Source organism: Homarus americanus, unplaced genomic scaffold (genome assembly GCF_018991925.1).
Source record: "Homarus americanus isolate GMGI-L3 unplaced genomic scaffold, GMGI_Hamer_2.0 scaffold36188, whole genome shotgun sequence".
In the NCBI taxonomy this organism is placed as follows: Eukaryota; Metazoa; Arthropoda; class Malacostraca; order Decapoda; family Nephropidae; genus Homarus; species Homarus americanus.
The window spans coordinates 5,427,266-5,454,597 of NW_024718183.1; the positions used below are offsets into that span (position 1 = coordinate 5,427,266).

The window sequence follows — 27,332 nt, forward strand, 5'->3', positions numbered from 1 at the left end:
TAAACAAATTTTTGGTCTCTAAAGTTCAGCGACGTAGTACTGAAACAACGTTAAGAGGGGCGACGTTAAGAGAGGACTTACTGTACAGACAATGTTTCACAGACTATAGACACTAGATCACCTCATTAAGCTTAAGGAAAGTCTTTGAGGTAGTAGATAATGACGAAAATTACGATGCTATTTACTTAGCCTTTAGCAAAGCGTTTGTCAGAGTACCGCATCAGAGACTTCTGAGAAAAGTTAAGGCTCATGGTGTCGAGGGGAAAGTTTTAAATTGGATAAAATCATGGCTCACCGATAGAACACGGAGGGTCAGTGTAGATGGTGTTAAATCTGAGTGGGGCTGTGTAACCAGAGGGGTTCCCCAGGGGTCAGTACTGGGCCCACTCTTGTTCATAATCTACATAAACGATCTAGATACTGGGATCAGCAGTGACATAAGCAAGTTTGCGGATGACACCAAAATAGGGCGGCAGATTAATTCAGGGCAGGATGTAAATGCACTACAGGAGGATTTAAATAAACTGCAAGAGTGGTCAGAAAAATGGCAAATGAAATTCAACACCAGCAAGTGCAGCATACTTAATATTGGAAGAACAAATACTGTCAATGTATACAGCCTTAACAACATCAACCTAGAGAAGTCGACTTGTGAAAGAGACTTATGGGTACAGTATTTGTAAGCCCGGACCTACGGCCTAGAAAACAGTGAGTTAATGTTCGAAATAAGGCAAACAGAGTATTAGGTTTTATATCTAGAAGTGAAAGTAATGAGAGTGCAGAGGTCTTATTGCAACTATATCTTGCGCTAGTCAGGCCGCACCTCGATTATGCGGTTCAGTTCTGGTGCCCTTATTATAGAATGGATATCAATTCACTGGAGTCGGCGCAGCGAAAAATGACGAAAATGATTCTGGGACTTAGAAACCTTCCATATCAAGATAGGTTAAAGATAACTAAACTTGCATTCCCTAGAAAGACGAAGAGTGCGTGGAGATATGATAGAAGTATTTAAATGGGTGAAAGGAAACAATAAAGGTGATATAGATAAAGCTCTTATAATATCCGAGTAGGATAGGACTCGTAGCAAAAGATTTAAGTTGGATAAGTTTAGGTTTAGGAGGGAGATAGGAAGGAACTGGTTCACAAATAGGGTGGTGGACGAGTGGAACAAGCTTAGCAACTTTGTAGTAAGTGCTGGAATGATGGAAAGTTTTAAAAGGAGGCTAGATAGATTCATGAATGATAGAGAGTGGTAGTAACTCTCGAAAGGAGCTGCCATGCACAGACCAACCGGCCTATTGCAGACTCCTTATTTTCTTATGTTCTTCTGTTAAACATAAGTGAGTGAAATATTAATGTAATTATATTACCACTGAGATGCTGTCTTAATACGCATGTCAGTACAGGTATTACGTCTCTAATATAGGCACCTTGTTGTGAAGTTCTAACAAAGAGTGTGTACATGTTTGGGGACTACTTGGGTTGTATTTTTTTTTGTGTGTGTGTGTGCACTTGTCGTGGATGTATACTTGTATGCCATTACTACAAAAATAAAGTTGGTTGTTGTACTTACATCTGACTTTGTCGCCCACCGGGATAAATCCACTGTTACACCGAACTTGGCCAAACTTTACTGAACCTAATCAGTTCTAGAAGACTTCTATAACTTGCAAGTCACCATAATTTTCAGGGAATCAAGTTTATTTATCAAAATGCCAGAACTACATAGTATTAAACATCACACAATAGAATAACAAAGCTCACCTGTAAATGCCGTTCCAGATAACTGCTCAGCATAAAGGCCGTAGGGGCACACCTGAGGGCTATTCTGGCCCTCAGGTAATGCACCGGGCAGTGCTTCTGAGGCAAACTCAGACCCAAAGCCAGACAGATACTGCAACATAAGTCATGTCATCAGTTCAAACTGTACTACAACATAAGTCATACTATTACTGTAATACAACAGTCATACTACAGGTATTACTGTAATACAACACAAGTCATACTATCACTGTAATACAACACAAGTCATACTATTACTGTAATACAACATAATTCATACTATCACAGCAATACAACATAAGTCATACTATCACTGTAATACAACATAAGTCATACTATCACTGTAATACAACATAAGCCATACTATTACTGTAATACAACAGTCATACTACAGGTATTACTGTAATACAACACAAGTCATACTATCACTGTAATACAACACAAGTCATACTATCACTGTAATACAACATAATTCATACTATCACTGTAATACAACACAAGTCATACTATTACTGTAATACAACATAATTCATACTATCACAGCAATACAACATAAGTCATACTATCACTGTAATACAACACAAGTCATACCATTACTATAATACAACAGTCATACTACAGGTATTACTATAATACAACACAAGTCATACTATCACTGTAATACAACACAAGTCATACTATTACTGTAATACAACATAATTCATACTATCACAGAAATACAACACAAGTCATACTATCACTAATACAACACAAGTCATACTATTACTGTAATACAACAGTCATACTACAGGTATTACTGTAATACAACATAAGTCATACTATCACTGTAATACAACATAAGTCATACTATTACTGTAATACAACATAAGTTATACTATCACTGTAATACAACAGTCATACTATTACTGTAATACAACATAAGTCATACTATTACTGTAATACAACATAAGTCATACTATCACTGCAATACAACATAAGTCATACTATCACTGTAATACAACATAAGTCATACTATTACTGTAATACAACACAAGTCATACTATCACTGTAATACAACATAAGTCATACTATTACTGTAATACAACATAAGTCATACTATTACTGTAATACAACATAAGTCATACTATTACTGTAATACAACAGTCATACTATTACTGGTAATACAACATAAGTCATACTATCACTGTAATACAACAGTCATACTATCACTGTCATACTATATCACTGTAATACAACATAAGTCATACTATTACTGTAATACTAAGTCATACTATCAACATAAGTCATACTATTACTGTAATACAACATAAGTCATACTATCACTGTAATACAACATAAGTCATACTATCACTGTAATACAACATAAGTCATACTATTACTGTAATACAACATAAGTCATACTATCACTGTAATACAACATAAGTCATACTATTACTGTAATACAACATAAGTCATACTATCACTGCAATACAACATAAGTCATACTATCACCGCAATACAACACAAGTCATACTATTACTGTAATACAACATAAGTCATACTATCACTGTAATACAACATAAGTCATACTATCACTGTAATACAACATAAGTCATACTATTACTGTAATACAACATAAGTCATACTATCACTGCAATACAACACAAGTCATACTATTACTGTAATACAACATAAGTCATACTATCACTGTAATACAACAGTCATACTATTACTGTAATACAACATAAGTCATACTATCACTGCAATACAACATAAGTCATACTATCACTGTAATACAACATAAGTCATACTATTACTGTAATACAACACAAGTCATACTATCGCTGTAATACAACATAAGTCATACTATCACTGTAATACAACAGTCATACTATTACTGTAATACAACACAAGTCATGCTATCACTGTAATACAACACAAGTCATACTATCACTGCAATACAACACAAGTCATACTATCACTGTAATACAACATAAGTCATACTATTACTGTAATACAACATAAGTCATACTATCACTGTAATACAACATAAGTCATACTATTACTGTAATACAACACAAGCTTTTTATCAGCTGTATAAATCAAGTAATGGTAGAGATACAATGGGTCCCTTAAAACTACGACAGGGAGAAATGACTGATGATGAGTTAGAAATGTGTGAATACGTTAAATAGTCATTTTAAGCTCCGTATTCACAAATGAAAACCTAGCATTTCCAGAAGTTCATAAGGTATATAACGACAGTATAGAAAATATGTTGATGAATATCAATATTACTATGAAATAATGATATTAGCAAAAGTAATTAACAAACTGAAGCCTCATAAATCGCCTGGTCCAGGCAATTTATATGCTAGAATATTAAGAATGTAGAGATAGGTTAGGAGTAATCCAGAGCATTGCAGTTTGTTTAATGAAGTCATTAGAATCGAGACTAGGTGCAGAAACTTTCAAATGTAAGTTCCGATTTTTCAAAAGGGTGATAAATCAGCGCATCAAATTACCGTCCCATTAGTCTCACGTCAATCATAGACAAATTTGCTAGAGTCAATTATTGCTACAAAATCAGAAGCCACCTTGAAACGATTCAACTTAATTCATTTCTTCTCAGCAAAGGAGTTCACCCAGGGACGTTCTTGTCTCACAAATTTGCTTAGCTTTTCCTCAGAAGTATATGTAGGCAGGTAGATAATGATAAGTAATGATATAATTTATTTAGATTTCAGTAAAGCATTCGATAGAGTCCCCTCATGAGAGATTGATAAGGAAGGTAGAAGCACACATGGAATAGGTGAATTGAGTAAAATGGATTGAGTCATGGTTAACTGGTAGGAAACAAAGAGTCAGCATAAATGGATTAAAGTCAGACTGGGGTGCGGTCAAAAGCAGAGTTCCCCAGGGATCTGTATTAGGCCCTCTGCTGTTTGTTATATTCATTAATGATCTTGATTTAGGCATAACTAGTAGGATTAGTAAATTTGCAGATGATACCAAAATGGGGAGAGTGATAAATTCAGACAGTGACTTTGAACACCTTCAAAGAGATCTAGATACCTTACATGAGTGGTCAGTAGACTGGCAAATAAATTTTAATACTGATAAATGCAAGGTACTACAGATAGGGAAGACGAATACAAACGTTAAGTATAAACTAGGTAACACGGAAATAGAAAACTCAGTTTGTGAAAAAGATCTAGGTGTATTTGTTAGCAACGACTTGAAACCTAGAAAACAATGTATTAGCGTTCGCAACAAGGCAAACAGGATTCTTGGGTTCATATCTAGGTCTGTGAGTAACAGAACTGCTGACGTTATCTTGAAACTTTACCTAGCATTAGTGAGGCCACACATGGATTATGCGGTTCAGTTCTGGTGTCCTTATTATAGAATGGACATAGATTCTTTGGAGAGAGTACAAAGAAGAATGACAAAAATGATCCATAATATTAGAAACCTTCCATATGAAGAAAGACTGAAAAGCAGGCTTACATTCATTAGAGGCGTAGAGTTAGGGGAGATATGATAGGGTGTATAAGTGGGTAAGTGGGATTAACAAGGGTAAAATGGAAGATGTTCTGAAGCTCAGTAATAACGAAATAACTAGAACAAATGGCTTTAAATTAGATAAATTCCGATTCAGAAAGGATATAGGCAAGCACTGGTTTGGTAATAGAGTTGTGGATATGTGGAATAGGCTACCGAGTGCTATAGTAGGATCGGGGACGCTAGGGAGCTTCAAGACGAAGTTGGATAGGCACATGGAAGTGCTGGGATGGGTGTGAAAGGGATCTGCCCTGTATGGGCCAGTCGGCCTCCTGCAGTATCCCACTTTCTTATGTTCTTATGTTAAGTCATACTATCACTGTAATATAACACAAGTCATACTATCACTGTAATACAACATAAGCCATACTATTACTGTAATATTACATAAGTCATACTATCACAGTAATACAACACAAGTCATACTATCACAGTAATACAACATAAGCCATACTATTACTGTAATATTACATAAGTCATACTATCACAGTAATACAACATAAGCCATACTATTACTGTAATATTACATAAGTCATACTATTACTTTTAAAAGAGTTAAAAAATACAACACTTGGAGCTGGCGGACTCTCGCCCCACAAGGGGTCACAGCTCAAGACTGAAGAAGCCGCAAGTCCAGAAAACTGTGAGGGCAAACTTTTTCGGAGTGAGAGTTGTAAACTCTTGGAACAATCTACCAGAGAGTGTTGTGACGGCACCGAGTGTGAGCTCTTTCAAGACAAGACTTGGCCAACACTGGAGCGGGTTCAGGTACATTCAGGAGCCGGTGCATGCCCAGTACTTGCCAACAGTGAGTGACAGAGACGTGACCGATTACCCGGGCGGCGAACGAGCCGATCAGTGGTGAAGAAGATAAAGGTAAGTAAAAAAGTAAGAAAACAGCGAGTGAGCATTAACGGCACTAAATCCCACTGGAGCAACGTCACTAGAGTTCCCCAAGGCTCAGTACTCGGACCATTATTATTTATTATATACATAAACGACATAGATATCGGCATAGACAGCAACATAAGTAAATTTGCTGATGACACTAAAATAGGGCGCGTAATTAAATCTGACGATGACTCCGTAAAACTACCTATTCTCTCCTCCTAAAATTCACATCTATCCTCCCTTTATCCTTCCCCTGAACCTCTTTCCCCCCTGTCACTAGCTTTTATGTATGTATGTATGTATGTACGGAGCTCAGTTGGGAGTTGTAGGGGAGAGGATCCACTACAGTACCAAGATCGTCGGTAATGATTTTTATTTTTTTCACAAGCACCGTATCTCTGTTTATACATTTTAACTGCTACATCAGTTACGAATTTTAATTATTGGGAGTCAATACCATTGTTTATTAGTGATTACAGCAATCTATATGCAGAGGAGCCGAGCTGGTAGAGCAGAGCCCAGAAGACGACGAGCGGGTCCGACTAATTACCCAAATGTAGTCGCAATGAAGTCAAATAATGGTCCTACATGAATAAATCGGACTGCCAATCACTTCTCGACTGGTATTTGGTGTCACGAAGTCACAAAAAATTGGTAAACTTAATTAAATCAGAGTTAATAGATCAAGTGCATGTACCTAACCTAACACAACTCAGATTAAATTAAGTTTACCAATTTTTTGTGACTTTATGACACCAATTAATAATCGAGAAGTGATTAACAGCCCGATTTATTCATGTAGGACCATTATTTGACTTAATTGCGGCTACATTTGGGTAATTAGTCGGACCGCGACGAGCCACTCCACCTCTAACCAGTTATTCCACTGTTTGAATGTTACACCTAACAAATATGTAACTAGAAAATATATTATTGATTCGGGTAACTCATAATAGCATTGAGTGATTTTATTTAAACGTGTGAGATTTAATCATAATCGTTAAAGTTTTTAAAATATATATAAGATATACCCTGTATGGCAGCAGTGTACGTAAAGTCCTCTTGACAACTACTCCTCCTTGCCACATCCCCACATTCAGCCAATCATAGGCAGGATTAACCCGTCCCACCTTCGTCCTCCAATTACAGTGGACTGAAGCTGTGGCCAGCCAATGAACGTGCGGGTAGGAGGTAAGCTCACCAACTCCCGATCTACCCTCCAGTGCTGACGTCAGTTGGCGCTGTGCCCAAACCAGTGTCAACACATCTCAGGTCATAAAGTCCACGAACACCCAATCCATTTATAATATGTACCAACATTAGTCAAATATCATAACAGTGATGACTGAATAACCACCGTTAACGTATTTTGTGCCCATATTTTATTTCAAGTCTAGAAGACTTCTATAACCGTGTCATTTAACAAAATGCGCAATAGTAAGTGTGACGAGGGAAATTCAGTGACCTTGAGGCAAACAAACAAGTCAACCAACAATAAGGCAGGAGAGCCCTTGCTGGCTCATTATTTATCTTGGCCTGGAGTGCGTCGTCACAAATGCTGCTCCGGCCTTCCTGCTGTAGTGTGCCTTACTCCTTTGTCATCAAAATCAAGCAACACTGTTTAGCTGAATTATCAGCCTTGTTAATATACAAATAAATTTAACCTACTAACCACAGCCATAAAACACTGTTTACCACAGCGACGTACGTCAGGCCAATGATTACGTAAGAATGGAGGAAACTGCAGCGGGCCTATTGGCCCATACTGGGCAGTCCTGTAGGGGTATGAGATATTGGTTCACACTCAGGATGGGGTGGAGAAAGGAAACTCACAATGTGCTCACTGTATACATATTGTATTGGATGTACAATGCAGCTTGTTGCTAGGTAGGTAGCATGGTAATAAGCGTTGAGTAGAGAGAGCTGGGTGGTGAGGGTGCCCAGAGTACCACACGGCTTGAGGGACGCCAAGGTCGCTGGCGGGAGCGGCAGCCTCCAGGCTGGCGCGGAGGAGGAGGTGTTGCTTGCTGGTGGCACTGTGTAGAAAGAGGTTGGTCACAGCGGTGTCAGGCCTTATAAGGCGGGGGTAGGCGTGGGTAGATAGTTGACCCCCGCTCCGTGGGCGGCGCTGGAGGCGTAGGCTGGGGAATTCGAGAAGGTTCGGTGCTTGTAGGGGAGGAATCCACTACAGTCCCATTTGCACCCAACCCCTATTGCTCATAATCCATCCAACCTATGTTCGATGCTATCCAGCGTATTCGAGTTAATGATGATGTTTGGTAACTTGTTCCACTCGTCCACTACTCTATTTCCAAACCAATGTTTACCTATTTCTTGCTTAAATCTAAATTTGTCTAATTTAAAACCATTGTTACGAGTTCGCTCCTGGTTGGATAGTTTGAGTACCTTTGTAATGTCCCCTTTGTTCAGCCCTGACTTCCATTTATACACTTCTATCACATCGCCTCTCACTCTGTCTCTGGAGGGAGTGTAAATTAAGATGCTTAACCTGTTTGTCATTCTCCTCTGAATTCTTTCAAGGATTCTATATCCATTCTGTAATACGGTGACCAGAAGTGAGGTCTCACAAGCGCAAGATATAGTTTTAAGATGACCTCGCCAGTCTTGTAACTAACACTCCTTTGTATGAACCCAAGTACTTTATTAGCCTTGTTTCGAGCAAATGTATATTGTTTACTTGGCTTAAGATTCCTACTTATTACTCCCAAATCTTTCTCGCAGTCGGATTTCTCTATAACATCGTTGTTCATCTCGTATCTGGTTTCTCTGCTTACATATCCTAGACCAGTGCCGGATTTAGACCTGTGGAGGCCCATGGGCAGCCTCTTTGTGGAGGCCCCCCTCATTATAACTACCCAAGAGGGTGGGGTGGCGAGTGAAGCGAGCCTAAATATCTGGGAGTTCCGGGGGGAACTGTAAGCCCCTCGGGAAAATTTTTAAATTTGAACACTTCTTTGGAGAATTTTGAAGCCATATGCAGTTATACTGAGGAAATTAGAACATTGAGAAATTTTTAATTAACTGTATATTTATTGAAAGTGTACAAATTCCCAGTCCCAACCATTGTAAAAATTATCAATAACATGTAATAAATCAGTGTATTCACTCCCGGTAAACACTGCTCCTTACACTGTCACTATGTTGAAATGAACTGTAGTTTGAGCTGCTCCCCATCTAAGTTATTATATGTCTTATTTGTGTCACTTATGTTACTTGTATATTATTTGTAATTCGTAACCCATTCCCCAAATATGTAACTGTAAATTTTCAGCCTTCTGGCTGCCAAGCTCTTTCAATAAACCGTTAATTATTATTATTATTATTATTACACACACTAAAGTGAGATATGACTGGAATTCATTCATGTGGTTTCAAGTCGACCAGCCCTGATATAGCTACTACCGCACATGTCAAAAATTTTAAAGACTTCACATAAAAGAATATATTATTAGTTATTACAGAGAGATGATTCTTTGCATTATTAATCAGATAAACCTCTACTCAAATAATGGTTCTGTCCAAGAATGCATGTATAGGCTTCTTTAAGTCCAAGGTCAGATAGATTCAGAATAAGTATTAACTCAACTATAAATAAAATTGAAGTTTTGCATTCATTAAAAATATACGGTTCATAGGAAAACCAGGTATTCATGAATTTCAAGGAGTAGCTAGCCTAATTTCTATTACGCTTCTTGCTGAACATAGTTTTACGTGATGGAATAGATGAACATGAATTTTAAAGAATGAAAATAAAAATAATCCAAATTAATAAACAAATAAATAAAATATTGTAATATGTGGAGGCCCCTGGGCAGCTGCCCACTTTGCCCACTCCTGAATCCGGGCCTGTCCTAGACTAGGTACTTTACATTTGTCCACCTTGAATTTCATCTGCCATTTTCGGACCATTCGAATTTTTTTTTTTTAAATCTTCCTGTAGTTTTGCGGAATCCTCGTCAGATTTAATTACACGCCCTATTTTAGTGTCATCAGCAAATTTACTATGTTGCTGTCTACGCCGATATCAATGTCGTGTATGTAGATAATAAATAATAATGGTCCAAGTACTGAGCCTTGGGTTACTCCACTAGTGACGTTACTCCAATCGGATATATTACCGTTAATGCTCACTCGCTGTTACCTGTCCTGTAACCACGCACTGATCCTTTTTAGAACATATCCAATGCCACGAGCCTCCACTTTTCTTATTAGTCTTTCGTGGGGGACTCTGTCGAAGGCTTTGCTAAAGTCAAGATATACCACTGATTCGAAAACAGCTGAAAAGAATGTTAATAGATTAGTTAGACATGAACGCCCGCTTGTGAGGCCATGTTGTGAATCATTGATCAACTTGTGCTTCTCCAGGTGATTTAGAATAGTTTGAAATTATTGCTTCCAGTAATTTGCCTACAATTGATGTTAAACTGATTGGATGGTAGTTAGAGGATAGTGATCTACCTCCCTTCTTGAAAATCGGTACTACACCCGTTTTTAAGGAAATGTTAAACAAATTTGCTAAAGGTATATACTAAGGTCTTTCTTCCATTCCGCTAATACTCTGGCAAATATCTCATCGGGACCTGGTGACTTATTAGGCTTTAGTTTGTATATAATTGGTGCCTCGGGTATCATGTTTAAATTTTCTTAGGTGAAAACTTTTGAAAAATATTTATTCAGATTGCTCATTTCTCCGTCGTTATCATCAGTTTAGCTCGCTGGTCTGACTGTATTGTTCTAATGTTTTCTCGTGTTTTAGTTTGATACATTTGAAAGAATCCCTTGGGGTTTGACTTCGCCTCCCTTGCTACCTTCAGTTCATTATTCCTCTTTGCTTTTCTTATCTCGATCTTAACCCTACTGGCCAATACCTTATAATAATCTCTGAGGTAAACTTCACCACAATTTATTCTCCTACCTATAGCCTTCCTTTGTCCAATAATATTCTTTAAATAATTATTTATCCATTTAGGGTCATTGTTGTTTGATCTGAGTTTTCTGTATGGTATGTTCTGCCTTCATACATTAAGTAACTCATTATTTAAATTGTTGTGGAACTAGCCAACCTCAGATCTCGTGATCAGGTCATCCTCAATCATCAGGTCTCCAGGTAAGGTGAGGTCGCCCTCTGTGGGTACATTGTGTGAGGTCATGTAATTCACCCCCAAGCGTGATGTCCCTTCTCTCAGTTGCCATTTCAAACTATCAAAGTTTGCCCTTCTGAAATCTGACTCTTTAATGGAATTTTCCTTATGACTGTCATTAAATTCTAATTGGAATCTTATTTCTTTGTAATCGCTGTTAGCAAGTTCGTTCACTACCTCGACATTATTACTTTACTTTTATCCTCTTCACCACTGATCGGCTCGTTAGCCACTTGGGCGATCGGTCATGTCTGTTACTTTTCTTTTTCTTTTATCCTCTTCACCAAATGATCGGCTCATTAACCTCTTGGGCGATCGGTCACGTCTCTGTTATGTACTGTTGGCAAGTACCGGGCATGCATCGGCTCCTGAATGTTCCTGAACCTGCTCCAGTGTTGGTCAAGTCTGGTCTTGAAAGAGGTCACACTAGGTGCCGTCACAACACTTTCTGGTAGATTGTTCCAAGAGTTCACAACTCTCACTCCGAAAAAGTTTGCCTCACAGTATTCTGGACTTACAGCTTCTTCAATCTTGAGCTGTGAGCCCTTGTGGGGCGAGCGTCCGCCAGCTCTAAGTAAGAACACTCGACTGAGTAGTGCCCCTTGATATGCTTATGCACCTCAATTAGGTCGCCCCTTGCCCGTCTGTAGTATAAGCTAGGCAAGTTCAGGCGCTCCAATATCTCAGGGTAGTTGAGGTGCCGAAGTGCAGGCACCAGTCTGGTGGCCCTCCTTTGAACATTTTCAACCAACTGACAGTCCCTAGTATGTCTCGGGGACCAGACGGGGTGACAGTACTCCAGATGGGGAAGCACTTCACTCTTGAAGATCATTACGAGGGACGGACCGTCTAGATATCTGAACGACCTTCTTATAAGACCCAATAATTTATTTGCCTGATTTACCTTCTTCTCACAATGGCCAGAGAACTTCAGCTCATTGTCAACATACACACTTATGTCCTTCTGACATTCAGTTTCAAATAGTGAGAGTTTCTTCATCCCGTTGGGACATATGATACGCCTCCTTACCGTTGGTACACCCCAGGTGCATCCTCTTACACTTCGTGACATTGAATCTCAGCAGCCATTTCTTCGACCATTCTTGGAGCCCAGAGATCCTTCTGCAGATCTTCACAGTCCTCTTGGTTCTTGATTTTCCGAAATAACTTGGCGTCATCGGCAAACATTTGTATGGAGGAGTGTACAACGTCAGGCATGTCATTTATGAAATAAACAACAGCGGGCCCAATACACTGCCCTGTGGTACCCCGCTTGTGACAGGTACGGATGATGATTTCGTGCCATTAATCACCACACACTGCTTGTGGTCATGTAGAAAGTCTTCTATCCAGGCTAGGACATTTCCCCGAATTACGTACCATTCCAGTTTGATTTTCAGCCTTTCGTGGTGAACACTGTCGAAAGCCTTGGCAAAATCTAGGTAAATATTATCGATATTACCACCCTGTTCCAGAATATGGGTCCAAATATCCAATACCTTGAGCAATTGTGTTAAGCTGGAGCGCCCCAGCATAAAACCGTGTTGGCAATCCTTTACAAGGTTGTTTTGTAGTAGATGTTCCATTGCAGCATCTCTGATAATACTCTCAATTACTTTACAAATTATGCTGGTCAGGCTCACCGGTCTATTGTTGTTCGTGGAGTGACGATCGCCCTTCTTGAAGATAGGACTCACATAAGCCACTTTCCATTCACTGGGGATCTTTTGTCCATCCAGGCATTTACAAAACAGGATCTTCAGGGGCTCAGCAAGCTCGTTACACAACTCTCTTAACACTCTAGGATGCACCATGTCAGGGCCGGGACTCTTATGGACCTTTAGCCTGGACAGTTTATTTCCAATACCCTCTTCTGTGAACACAATGTGGGTCAGTGCTGTGTCGAACCGTCTGTCTTCAAATGCAGGAAGGTTAAATGCATCCTCTCTTGTGAACACCGAGGAAAAGAAGCTGTTCAATGCCTCAGTTTTATCCTGGTCAGAATCTGCGTAACTACTGTCTTCAAGCCTCAGGTCTAATACTCCTACTCGTGTTTTTAATTTCGATTTTGCATAGCGGTAAAACGCCTTTGGGTTTGACTTGACCCCGCTTGCAACCAGCCTCTGGAACTCCTTTACAGTCCTTCTACACTCCATCTTTGCTTGGTTTCTGACTCTTGCATATATCCTCCTGTCCTGCTCATCGTTTGACCCAACCCAAGTCTTGAATTTCTGGGTTTTCTTCTTAACAGTCTCGCCCAAAAGTTCGTTAACCTCTCAGCCAGCTATTGCTGCACTGCTTGCTTCAGATGTATGAACTTGAGTCTGTTACTTCGAATCTTTAGATTCATTCGTATCGGTTTCATGTTCTGGTTGGTACTGAGACAGTTTCAAACATCTGAAGCAGGCAGTGCAGCAATAGCTGGCTGAGAGGTTAACGAACTTTTGGGCGAGACTGTACCTCGTTTGTACAATACATATAATTTTATAGGTGACTGATCCTGGCCGGTGCCGTGAGCGTTTGTGGTGTTAGGGGAGCAGAACAGCGACTGTCCTAGACCTCTCTGATAGGGCCGTTTGTCTAGCTAGAATACTTACATCGATATTTACAATATTTGTTAGACGCAAAGACCAAATCGTTCAACGGGCAAAAAAAAAAAGCCGACCACAACTCGTTGTAATAAGTCAGTTACGCATAAGGTAGATGCTTAAGACTGCCTGAGGATCTATTTTAAAGTACCCAAACGCAGCTCAGTTACGGACAACAAGCATGGCATGTGTCTTTGCAAATAATGTATGAAACAATTTAATGAATTAAATACGACTGCAGAGGTTCATGATTCCAAGATAGATAAGTTATATAAAGAACAAGATAAACTAAAGCAACAAATTACAGAACTCCAGCAACTAATACAGGAAGGATTCAAGAACTCACAGGAAACCATACACACACACACACACACACACACACACACACACACACACACACACACACTCACTCACACACACCCACAGCGATACAAACTGATAATGTAAAAATTAGGATTAACGTAACACAATCTCCAGGATGGGGTGAGAGATCAATTAGAGACAAATGCAAAGACAAACTGGAGAGGAAAGAGGGAGTGACAGGCGAACAAACAGTTTAGACAGATGCTGAGAAATGTGGTTGACACGAGCACAGGAGAGATACCTTTAAATAGACATGGAACCTCAACCAATTAGCACAGTACAGTAATGTCTACGTCACCCAAGGCCTGACAACTCCCTCCTCCCCCGCCCAAGAAAAAGAAAAGAAAAGTGACAAAAACAGATGTTCCCTGGAAGAACACAATTTATAACTGTGGAATCTGTGACAAGTAGGCTGTTGTCAGAGAAAGTCACGGAGGATGAACCAAATATTAAATTAGAATTAGTTGCCATTTAGGCTTTCTTCTCGTATTATTGTCAGGACTCTCCGCCTAGGTTACAACATATAATTATGACTCCATTACGACCAAGGACAATGTGCTTATTAGATGCTTGTATAACGCTCCTACTTGATACTTGTACAACTGAAACCCATAACAAATCCCGGATACAACTAGTCTACAGTAAATAACATCAATCCCGAAAACTAGCAGTAGTCTACATTAAATAACAGCAATCCTGGGAGACCATAACACAATCACTGCTGTATTATGTTAAAAAAATCTCCCGTAGTTTTCTTGCTTGAAAATTCTCTAAAAAATCTACTTGGACTTCCTTAACAATTCTCCGGAGAACAACCCCCCTTTATTGTTACCTGTAAAGCACGACCCCCTTCTACAGCGTTACCTGTGGAATTCGACGCCACCTTCTACAGTCTTAGTTGTACAGCACTATCCCCCTTTCTCCATGGAACACGACCCCTTCTACAGTGTTACTTGTGGAGCTCGACCCATTCTACAGATAGATATGGAGCACGACCTCTTGGCAGACAATTGTGGAGCACGACCCCTTTTACAGAAAATTGTGGAGCACGACCCTTTCTACACAGTTCATTGTGAAGCATGCCCCACCTTCTACTGATAATGGTGAAGCACGACTCCTTTCTACAGATAATTATCGAATACTACCATTTCCACAAAGTTTATTGTGATACACTTCCCCTTCTATAGAATTTTGGAGCACGACCCTTTCTACAGTTAATTGTAAAACACGGCGTCGTCTAGAGATAATTGTGGAGCACGACCCCTACAGAGATCACCGTGGAGCACGACCCCTACAGATATCACTGTGGAGCACGACCCCTACAGATATCACTGTGGAGCACGACCCCTACAGATATCACCGTGGAGCACGACCCCTACAGATATACGACTACAGATATCACTGGAGCACGACCCCTACAGATATCACTGTGGAGCACGACCCTACAGATATCACCGTGGAGCACGACCCTACAGATATCGCCGTGGAGCACGACCCTACAGATATCACTGTGGAGCACGACCCTACAGATATCACTGTGGAGCACGACCCTACAGATATCACACTTGTGGAGCACGACCCTACAGATATCAGATATCACGTGACCCTGGAGCACGACCCTACAGATATCACTGTGGAGCACGACCCTACAGATATCACTGTGGAGCACGACCCCTACAGATATCACTGTGAGCTGACCCCTACAGATATCACTGTGGAGCACGACCCTACATATATCACTGTGGAGCACGACCCCTACAGATATCACTGTGGAGCACGACCCTACAGATATCACGGACCCCTACAGATATCACCGTGGAGCACGACCCTACAGATATCACCGTGGGAGCACGCACCCTACAGATATCACTGTGGAGCACGACCCACAGATATCACTGTGGAGCACGACCCTACAGATATCACCGTGGAGCACGACCCACAGATATCACTGTGCACCCCTACAGATATCACTGTGGAGCACGACCCCTACAGATATCACTGTGGAGCACGACCCTACAGATATCACCGTGGAGCACGACCCCTACAGCGTGGAGCACGACCCTACAGATATCACTGTACTACAGATATCAGGAGCACGACCCCTACAGGGCACGACCCCTACAGACATCACACGACCCCTACAGATATCACTGTGGAGCACGACCCCTACAGATATCACTGTGGAGCACGACCCCTACAGATATCACTGTGGAGCACGACCCCTACAGATATCACTGTGGAGCACGACCCCTACAGATATCACTGTGGAGCACGACCCCTACAGATATCTCAGTGGCGAAGAGGATAAAAGTAATAAGAGTAAAATGACCGGACTTGACCAACACTGGCGATGGTACACGTACACATACGTTCAGGAGCCAGTTCATGCCCAGTACCTGCCAACAGTGCGTATCAGAGACGTGCCCAAGCGGTTAACGAGCCATCAGTGGTGAAGAGGATAAAAGTTAAGTACTTGTAGAAAACGACTTTGTTCTACAGCGTTCACTGTGGAACGCGACCTTTCTACAGACACATGTTTGGTAATGGAAGAAGGGAAAATCTTGTCTGTTAATAACTTATAAAGCAAATCACAATAATGGGGCTTCTGCGTCTGAACTTGCCTCCTTAATTCATGAGGGGGGAGCTGACAGGTTCAGAGCCTTACCTCAGCCTCCTCCGACTGACTCTGGGGACTCCAAACACTATTATATTGTTCCTATACTCGAATCGTTCCCGGTGTTCCTCCTCTCCCGTATCAGTAAAAGTAAAAAAGTAAAATAATATACATAAAATCGCAAGCAGTTGATTGTATGGCTATAGATTAGGTTTGATTGTTTCTTGTGTACTACTGCAGCATAAGTGATATACATTACTGCACTGTGTTGGTACGGTACACATTATACACTCATAACTATTAGCCAGGAATATGGGACCTTGATTTTTAAAAGTTGATGTTACGTGTAATATCTAACTTACAGTAATTGCTTAAACACACTAAGTGTTGATGCGCAGTTAGGCATTATAAAAAAAAATCATTAGACCGGTTATTAGTCCTTGTGATAAAAAAAATTCAATTGAAATTAATTTTCCTCTTTTGAAAAATGTACTCCTTTAAACATTATTTTTCAGTTTTAATAATTTATTTTTTGACATAGGTGTCTTACCTTAAGTCCAGCGGTAGACATCCTAACACTTCTTGACGGTGTGGCGGGAGGCGGTGGACTGGTGGCAGGGGTGGAGACTGGAGACGGCGGCTGGCTGGTGTTGGCGGTTTCTGTACCTGCTGACTGCCTCGTGTCGTCTGCACTAATCCCCGCCAGCAATGATTCATAGAAAATGGGAAGTGTGTAGCCAGGCAGGGGAGCGGCCATTTTCGTAGAAGAGGGCGGAGCGCCAAAAACGAACTCTCTCTGATGCACATCACGATAAAGTGCAAACACAGTTTCAATATTATTCTAAAATGTGAGAGTATTACAACAGTAAGGATATAAAAACTTTTATTTCCATGTAATCGTCACTGTAAACCTCAAGTTTTAATTTAAAATGAAACACATTGAAAAAACAGTTTCTTGTCCGATCACCGATCAGCGAAGTTAAACAACGTTCATTGGGTCTGGCTAAAGCAGTCCAGTGGTCTGACACTGTGGTCGACATACGCAGCCACATACTGAACAAAATAACCAGGAGCAGCCATGAATATTTGTGCTTTGTGATTTTGTTGCACTCATCTCAAACTTCTTCACGTTTCCTCGGTGTTCACAAGAGAGGGTACGAACAATCCCCGTGCGCTTGAAGACAGACGGTTTGACACAACGCTGACCCACACTGTGTTCTCAGAAGAGGTTATAAGAAATAAATTATCAAAGTTAAAGGTTCATAAGAGTCCCAGCCCTGACATGGTGCATCCCAGAGTGCGAAGAGAGCTATGCAACGAGCTTGCTGAGCCCCTGAAGATCATGTTCTGTAGATGCCTGGATGAGCAAAAGGTCCCCAGTGATTGGAAAATGGCTAATGTGAGTCCTATTTTCAAGAAGAGCGATCGTCACTCCACGAATAACCATAGACCTGTGAGTCTGACCAGCATTGTATTTAAAGTACTTGAGAGCATTATTAGAGATGCCATGATGGAACATCTACTACGAAACAACCTTGTAAAGGATTGCCAACACTGTTTTATGCCGGGGCGCTCCTGCTTAACACAATTACTCAAGGTACTAGATGTTTGGACTCAAATTCTGGAACAGAGAAGCAATATCGACAATATATTGCCTACCTGCTCTCTGAGACACTGTTGGAGGGACATTTTTCTGGGACACCCTATATACCTAGATTTTGCCAAGGCTTTCGACAGCGTACCCCATGAAAGGCTAAAAATTAAACTGGAAGGGTACGGGAATCGGGGAAGTGTCCAAGCATGGACCAGAGACTTTCTGCATGATCGCAAGCAGTGTGTGGTTAATGGTACGAAATCGTTATGTGTACCTATAAGAACACAAGAATGGAGGAAACTGCAGCGGGCCTGTTGGCCCATACTGGGCAGTCCCGTTTACACCCAACCTCTATTGCTCATATAAGCATCCAACCTATGCTTGAAGCTATTCAGCGTATTCGAGTTAATGATGATATTTGGTAACTTGTTCCATTCATCCACTACTCTGTTTCCAAACCAGTGTTAACCTATTTCGCGCCTAAATCTAAATTTGTCTAATTTAAAACCATTATTACGAGTTCGCTCCTGGTTGGATAGTTTGAGTACCTTTGTAATGTCCCCTTTGTTTAGCTCTGACTTCCATTTATACACCTCTATCAGGTCGCCCCTCGCTCTACGTCTCTCGAGGGAGTGCAAATTAAGATAATTTAACCTGTCTCTATACTCAAGGTTCCTAATGCCCGGGATTAGTCTTGTCATTCTCCTCTGAATTCTTTCCAACGATTCTATATCCATTCTGTAATACGGTGGCCAGAACTGAACTGCGTAATCCAGGTGTGGTCTCACAAGCGCAAGATACATTTTTAGGATGACCTCGCTAGTACCACAGGGCAGTCTATTGGGCCCGTTGTTGATTGTTTGTTTCATAAATGACATGCCACAAGTTATACATTCCTCCATACAAATGTTTGCTGACGACGCCAAGTTATTTAGGGAATTTAGGAACAAAGCAGACTGAGAAAAGCTGCAGAAAGATCTCTGTGGGCTTCAAGAATGGTCGAAGGAATGGCTGCTAAGATTCAATGTCACGAAGTATAAGAGGCTACACCTTGAACGTACCAACGGCAAGGAGGCGTATTATATGTCTCAACGGGACGAAGAAACTGCATTAATAGAGAATGACTTTGAAAAGGACCTGGGTGTGTATGTTCACAATGAGCTGAAGTTCTCGGGTCATTGTGAGAAGAAGGTGAATCAATCAACTAAATTATTAGGATTGAGGTGCTTCCCCACCTGGAGTATTACCACCCCGTCTGGTCACCGAGATATGCTAGGGACTGTCAGTTGATTGGAAATGTCCAAAGGAGGGCCACCAGACTTGTGCCTGCACTACGACACCTAAGCTACCCTGAAAGATTAGAGCGCCTGCAACTGCCTAGCTTATACTACACTACAGACGGGCAAGGTGGGGGGGGGGGGCTAACTGAGGTGTATAAACATTTCAAAGGGCACTACTCAGTCGAGTATCCATACCTGGAGCTGGTGGACGTTCGCCCCACTTGGGATTACAGCTCAAGGTTGAAAAAGCCACATATCCAGGAAACTGTGATAGCTAACTCTTTTTCGTAGTGAGAGTTGTGAACTTTTGTAACAACCTTCCAGAGGGTGTTGTGACGGCACCGAGTGTGAGTCTTTCAAGACCAGACTTGACCAGCACTAGAGCAAGTTCAGATACATTCAGGAGCCGGTGCATGCCCAGTACTTGCCAACAGTGCGTAACAGAGACGTGACCGACCGCCCAAACGGCTAACGAGCCGATCAGTGGCGAAGAGGATAAAAGTAAAAGAAACATAAAATCATTAAACCTGGACCTACCAAAGTAACTTCCTCACCAAGTGAAGAACTGAAATCAAGTTGTAGCACCACTGTGGTGAGGAGTTTCCCTTACTTTACGTTACTTTTTCACTCCTCATTTTTCTTCCTGGTCTTGTTCTGGTATACAGTATACTCGTTTAAGTCGAAAAACTCTGAAAATCTTACCGTTACTGTAGCTGGTTCTTTTTGTTCTTTCTTGATTTTCTTTTCTTCGGTTTTGTTTGGTTCTGGTTCCGTTTTTGCTGTCTTGTTTGGTTCTTGAGTCTTCTTTTCTTGTCTTCACTACAAGGAGAGCCTCCTTGTAACTCAGTTGTTTATTGTATCGAGATTTAGCCACCCTACACACCTCCCTCCGCTTGGGACACTCCCGATCGGAGGAGGAGTGAGGGCCACCGCAAGTTGCACATTTCTTGTCGGCCGCCAAGCACTTGATGTGTTAGTGCCCGGGTGTCCCGCAAGTGGCACAGACCTCCCGAGCTCGTCACTTCCCTGCCAGATGGACATACCTTGGTATTTATAGAATTATAGCACCTTGCTGGTCTTTTTTCATATGGTCTTACTGAGATTTTCTCCCATCCCAGCAGCATGGCGTTTGGTAGATTCTTTGGATAACCGACCAGTCCCGCTATGCTGGTCAGCTTCAACTTCCGTACTATTGTGAGCTGGTCTCCGATCAGCTCTGCCAGCACTTCTTTCTCAAGATGGTCTATCTCGGTGTTGAAGATTACTTCCAACACCAAGTTTTCCTCCGTATAGGTTTCCATTTGACTCTTAATCCTGTTAATTTCTCTTGTGTTTGATACTTGCTGGGCCTGTCCCCACTCCGCGAATGTGACCGTAAGGCCACCATTCACTGGTCTGCGGACGGCCCTTGTTACCTCCCTGATTCCTAAGGAGTAAAAAAACTTCCTTAAAACAAGGAGGTTAAGTTGCTTAGGTGAAGGGCTTTCGACTGGATACAGTCTCATGACCTTCGCCTGGTCACAGGACAGCTTTGCATTCAGCGTCAGGATCACAAAGTACCCCAGGAGCAGAGAAAATTTTTCCTCGCCGAGGTGCAGGTCTGGAATGTTTCCTTTACAAGGGGTGTTCCTCAGTGTTCATATCTATCGCCGACCCTCTACACAGCCGACATGTCACCCCCATCACTTAACAACGAGTATGTCATGTACGCCGATGACGTACACACCATGGCCGATCCACCGACAGGATGGCTTGTCTGACTGTCCGAGCGATAAACATTATCTGAGATTATGAGCGTAAATGGAAGATTAAGACCAACAAAACTAAGTTCGAGGTGATTCCCATTGCCAAGTTCAAGCCAGCTCGCCTGGTGGTTAATGACGAACAGATTAATTACTCCAAACAAGGCTGGCTGCTCGGCCTCACCATCACACGGAGGGGCATCACAACTCACGCCAGGGACAGACTGAAGAAGGCTAAGGTCGTCCCTGCCAAGCTGAAACACTTCAAACTCCTCCCAGAGCGAATCAAAGTTCACCTGTACAAGACATTAGTGTGACCTGTGGTGGAGTATCCACACGCCCCTCTCGTTACGCTCAGCAAGACAAGTCTTCAAAAGCTCCAGAGTTAGAGTTATCAAATTAAGTGTCTGGGTGCTCGCTACCGGCCAGGCGCCGCCTTACAACGAGACTGTGGCCACCATCCACCAGCACAACTGGACAGAGGCCCTCGACGTTAGATTCCATCGCCTGGCTAAGAAGGATTGGGACAAGTTCCTGGATGACCTTCACAGCCCCGACTACCTATGAGGAAGACATTGTCAGAGAACGACCACGCACCTGGGACCTGCCTCCCCCCTTCCCCACCCGTATATGTCCTTTATAGCGATCCTCCTTAGACTAAGAATTAACTTGATAATTATCGTAACTTTTTCAATCATCTTAAATTTATCAACTAAGGCTGCCGTCCGACCTCTCTCTCCACTGCATTAAACTTCATTTTACTTTCTCCCCACGACTATCCATCGTGGCTTTCCCATCCTTCATGACTGGCTGTGTCTTGAGCCCCAGCACGCCTTCCCCATCCTTAACCTTGAAAAAAAAATACTGATAGATTTAAATTGAGGATGTAACCTTCAGCAGGGAGGTCATCTGCTAACCCCTGATCATGTACACCTGAATGAGGGTGATGTTCAGATATCCATCACCATTTAGATATACATTATTTGCATTGTGACACTGTGGCACCTACGAGTGCATAGTGTAGTTGACAAAATTATATAGCACTTAATACCCGAGCGCCAACGTGAATGAGTCGGTTCTTAACTTGAGCGTTGGAAAATTCGTTGTGTACAATTACGCATTTTTGCACACATGTGTATGCGTTCGTGAGAGGCGTGAGCATTGCGTAATTTTTAAGCAATCCGCCATATTTGGCCACTCGAGTGCTCCTCCGTCACCACCCCAGCCAATAACAGTCCGAAGGCTGGCTCCCGGGCTCCCTCTTCTTCGAAGTGACAGGATGTGACGCACGTGCAGCCCTGCTCTCTTGACGTACCACCTTCATCTGTCCGCACGACAAGTCTGCCGTTGTCCAGTAACAGAGATGGTCTCCTGGAGTCAAGATAACCTCTTACAAATTTTTTGTCACATTACTTCAGCTTTCCAGTGAGACGTCGATGTGGGAGGTGTTTCTTGTCGGGAGTGTTTGAGCTCCTTCGGCCCCAGTCACTGAACTGTGCTCGTGTGAGACAGTCCGGACGAGAGTGCCATAGCATTTCCTCTCCCAGGTGCCGGCCGTATACGGTGAGATTAGTGATCCCCTGTATAGTGAAAATTACAGTGACTATGTAAAGTGAATTAACTGTGTAAAATCTCCAGTAAGTACGCTCTTTTATCATTATTGTTATTGTTAGCTTGTGGTGTGATTTGGAATGACTACGAGTGAATGAATTACTCCTAACAATTGTATCAATCTAGTGTAAATTTGGGTAGATAAATGATCTAGGAGTTTTTACATAATATGTTAACGAGAAGAAAAAACTACAAATTTTCAGTGACTTCGCAACCCGCTGCGTGACGTCAAGAGGCAAGGGTGAGTTTACGTCCCTGAATTTGTTCACTAAGTTCGTGTTCTCTTTTTGGTATTTTTGTTACCAGTGCGTTTCACAAGCTAATTTGTTCTTCCCCAAGTGCGTAAATTATCAGAGATCAGCACTGAATAGTTATTATCTCTTAAAATATCAGAATACAAATACAATAGATTAAATATTGAGGAACTGTAGTGACTGCGTGTCCGTCCGCCAGCCAGTCAACTTGACTTGCTAAGAAACTGACCCGAGGCCTCAGTTGCAAAATTCATGTGAACAGACTATACTGTAGTTAGTAGGTACTGTATCAAACTGACTTTCTTCTAAAGCAATTAGGTTGCTTACATTCTAGTATCTTGTAAATATACTGTAGTAATGAAGTAGATGTAGGCTGCAGTGGTGGTGGAGGTAGTTTGAGTGAAGTCCATGTAGGCAGTAGTGGTGGTGGCAGTGAAGAAGCAGTCAGTAGTGATGGTGGTGGTGTAGAAGGTGTAGGCAGTACAGGTGGTGGTTGCGAAGTAGATGTAGACAGTAGTAGTGGTGATAAAATAGATGTAGATGTGGACGGAAGTGGTAGTGGTGAAGTAGATGTTGGCAGTAATGGCGGTGAAGTATTTATTGTGCACCCCATACTCATCCTGTGAGCGGTAGGGCAAAAAGGATTGCGGAGCAGAGGTTACAAAGGGTGTTTATCAGACCCAGTGATCAGGATATTGTGACGTTGAGTGTTACAGATTATTTATATGTAGGCAGTAGTGAAGGTGGTAAGGTAGGTCCCGTACAAGCAGTATTGGTTGAAATTATTTGTACCCACGAGAAGGACACCACAGGGATACCACAGGGAACGTTGTTGTTTGTTCGTTTCCTATATAATATACCAGATGCTGTACACTTCTCCAGACAAGTGTTTGTGGACGACGCTAAGTTATTCAGGGAAATTAGGAACCAAACTGACAGTGAAGTGCTACAGGAAGATCTTATATGTTGGCCTCAAGAACGGTCAAAGTGTTAAGATTCAACGCCAAGAATTGCAATAGGATGTACCCAGGTCGTACCAATAGTAAAAACGCGTATCATATGTCTCAAAGGGATAAATAAAAGCCATTAATCGAGACCAAATGTTAAAAGGACCTGTGAGCCCAGACATCATTATATCTACGGCTCTACACTAATACAAACAAAACTTACAAAATGAAGAGGCTGGAAACTAATATGGTTGTATCAGAGTGGTCTTGAGTTCTGATCCTAAATCTTTGTCTGTGCAAGCTAACAGATGTTTATATTAGATTAACTGGAGACTTTTCTGGGCTGGGTTAAACTTGTCTAAGTCACTGTTGGCAAATACTGAACATGCACTGGCTCCTGAATGTTGGTCAAGTCTGGTCTTAAATGGAGTCACACTTGGTTTTAGATTATTTAACTCTTTTGGGGTGAGAGTTGTGAAGTCTTGCAATAATCTGCCAAGAGTTTTGACGTCACCGAGTGTGAGCTCATTTAAGACCGGAGGCTATAACAGTGTAACCTCTAGGGGGCCGAGCATCCGCTAGTTCCAGATATGAGCACCCGACTGAGTAATGTCCTGTGAGGTACAGTACTTATAAACTTCTATTAAATCAACCCTTGCCCGTGTACAGTAGATATAGTATAGATTAGGCAGCTGCATGCGTTGTCATCTTCCCAGTTATCTGAGGCGCATGAGTGTGCTGGTTTTTCAATGGATGTTCTAGTATATCTCGGGGACCAATCAGGGCGCACCTAACTGGCTACTTCTGATTGACTTATTGTATACATTCAAATGAGTGCTCGATCTGTGATTGGTTAATGTAAACTCCGCCTCCGAAAGACATATTCAAACTTCACAGCATGAGTTTGAACAAACCCAGTGTTCAGAAAATTGTAAAGGCAAACTTTTGGGACAATTTGCCAGAGAGTGTTGAGTTCATTCAAGAACGGGCTTGTACAGTACTAGTGAGGCAGATTAAGCCAAATCATTTGAGAAATCGTTACGCACTGGAAGAAAGCATCAAATTTGGTACATGAGCCTTAGGGCATAATAATTGGATTTAGAAGGGGTGCCACGAAAGTTAGGTCATGGTCATTAACATAAAAAACGACATTTTTTAAAAATATTTATTAATATCTTATCGCTCTCAGCTAACATAGGCGTCACCTTTGGTATCATCATAACAACTTTCAGCACATTTTGTATATAGCAAAATTCAAAATAGAAGGTGATGGTATGATTTATGAAAAAAAAAACTGGCCTTTGTAAAAATATAATTTAGCATTTATCACTGCCTATAAATATACCCCTAACCTTGACCTAATATAGCGTAGTTATGAAGTTACCAAAGGTGATGCCTATGTCAGCTGAGAGCGATACACTGTACTTAGCAAATGCTGCAGCTTCTGAGAATGGGGGGAGGGGGGGGGGGTTACTACTAAGAGCAGAGGCGTTACCGAGAACAAATTCTGGCTTGAATGTCATGTACAGTAATACTGACACGTTCCTTGATAAGAGGGAGGAGTTTGAAACACTACTGAAGATACACCAACCAGATATTGTAGGAGTTGTAGAACTGTTGTACAAGAACAGGAGAATCGACCAAGAGGAATGTGAGTTCAGTATTGCTGGATATGACTCATTTACGAATCTTTCTCAAGAAACTTGCAAGAGGGGTGTGGTTATCTACGCTAGGCAAGACCTTATAGCCAGCCAGGCGAGGGTACAGGGAGAGGATGTTTTTGAAGAGTCCAAGTGGTGTAAAATTAAACTACAGATCCCCAAACTGTGGCCCACTAAATCAAAGGGACTTAGAGCCTTAATAGACAATGCAGCGATGCTCAATCCTAGCCACCTCCTTATCATGGGGGACTTTAACTTTGGCGACATCGACTGGAGAAACGAATTCACCCCAAATAACTTGAATAACCCCGCTACTCTTTTTGTAGAAACTCTGAGAGATAATTTTCTGTTCCAACATGTTAGAGAACCGACACATTACAGAGGGGAGCAAACACCCAAGCCACTAGACCTCATCATAACAAACGAGGAGGGTATGGTGGCCAAAATGGAACACCTTGCCCCAGTTGGCATCAGTCACCAAAGAGTGTTGTCATTCAGATTTAACTGTTACCTAGTTCAAGATAAGGCCAGGCCAAGGTGCAAATTTTTTCAAAGGAAATTACAACGGGATGAGGGAAGAGATGGGGGTATCCACTGGCCTGGCTCATTAAGGCACAAGAACGCAGACACTACGCTGAATATCATAACTAGTAAAGTGACCCATTTGATCGATAGATATATACCGAAGACCAAACCCAGTGCCTCTAAGAATACGAGAGGATCCCTACACATGAACCATGCGGCGGTCGACAAAGTCAAGAAGAAAACCCAGAAATTCAAAACGTGGGTTGGGTCAAACGATGAGCAGGACAGGGAGGTGTATGCAAGAGCCAGAAACCAAGACAAGATAGAGTATAGAAGGGCTGAAAAGGAGTTCCAGAGGCTGGTTGCAAGCGAGGTCAATTCAGATCCAAAGGCATTTTACCGCTATGCAAAGTCGAAATTAAAAACGCGAGCAGGAGTATCAGACCTGGGGCTTGAAGATGGTAGTTACACAGATTCTGACCAGGATAAAGCTGAGGTATTAAACAGCTTCTTTTCCTCGGTGTTCACAAGAGAGGATGCGATTAACCTTCCTGCCTTTGAGGACAGACGGTTCGACACAGCACTGACCCACATTGTGTGCACAGAAGAGGGTATTAGAAATAAAGTGTCAAAGCCTAAGGTCCATAAGAGTCCCAGCTCTGACATGGTGCATCCTAGAGTGCTAAAAGAGTTGTGCAACGAGCTTGTCGAGCCCCTGAAGATCCTGTTTTGTAAATGCCTGGATGAATAAAAGGTCCTTAGTGAATGGAAA

At 41.7% G+C, this 27,332-nt stretch overlaps 1 protein-coding gene across 1 annotated transcript in view; it reads right to left on the bottom strand.

Annotated features, from left to right (window-relative positions):
* Positions 1–17,718, bottom strand: part of LOC121859292 (homogentisate 1,2-dioxygenase-like) — a 37,022-nt gene extending 19,304 nt beyond the window's left edge. Inside the window, exons 1-2 of the mRNA XM_042356076.1 lie at positions 17,497–17,718; positions 1,768–1,897 (exon numbers count right to left, since the gene is read on the bottom strand). Coding sequence (XP_042212010.1) covers positions 1,768–1,897; positions 17,497–17,703 — 337 coding nt within the window. The 5' untranslated portion in view covers positions 17,704–17,718. The remainder of the gene's footprint in view (positions 1–1,767; positions 1,898–17,496) is intronic.
* Positions 17,719–27,332: the final 9,614 nt, after the last annotated feature.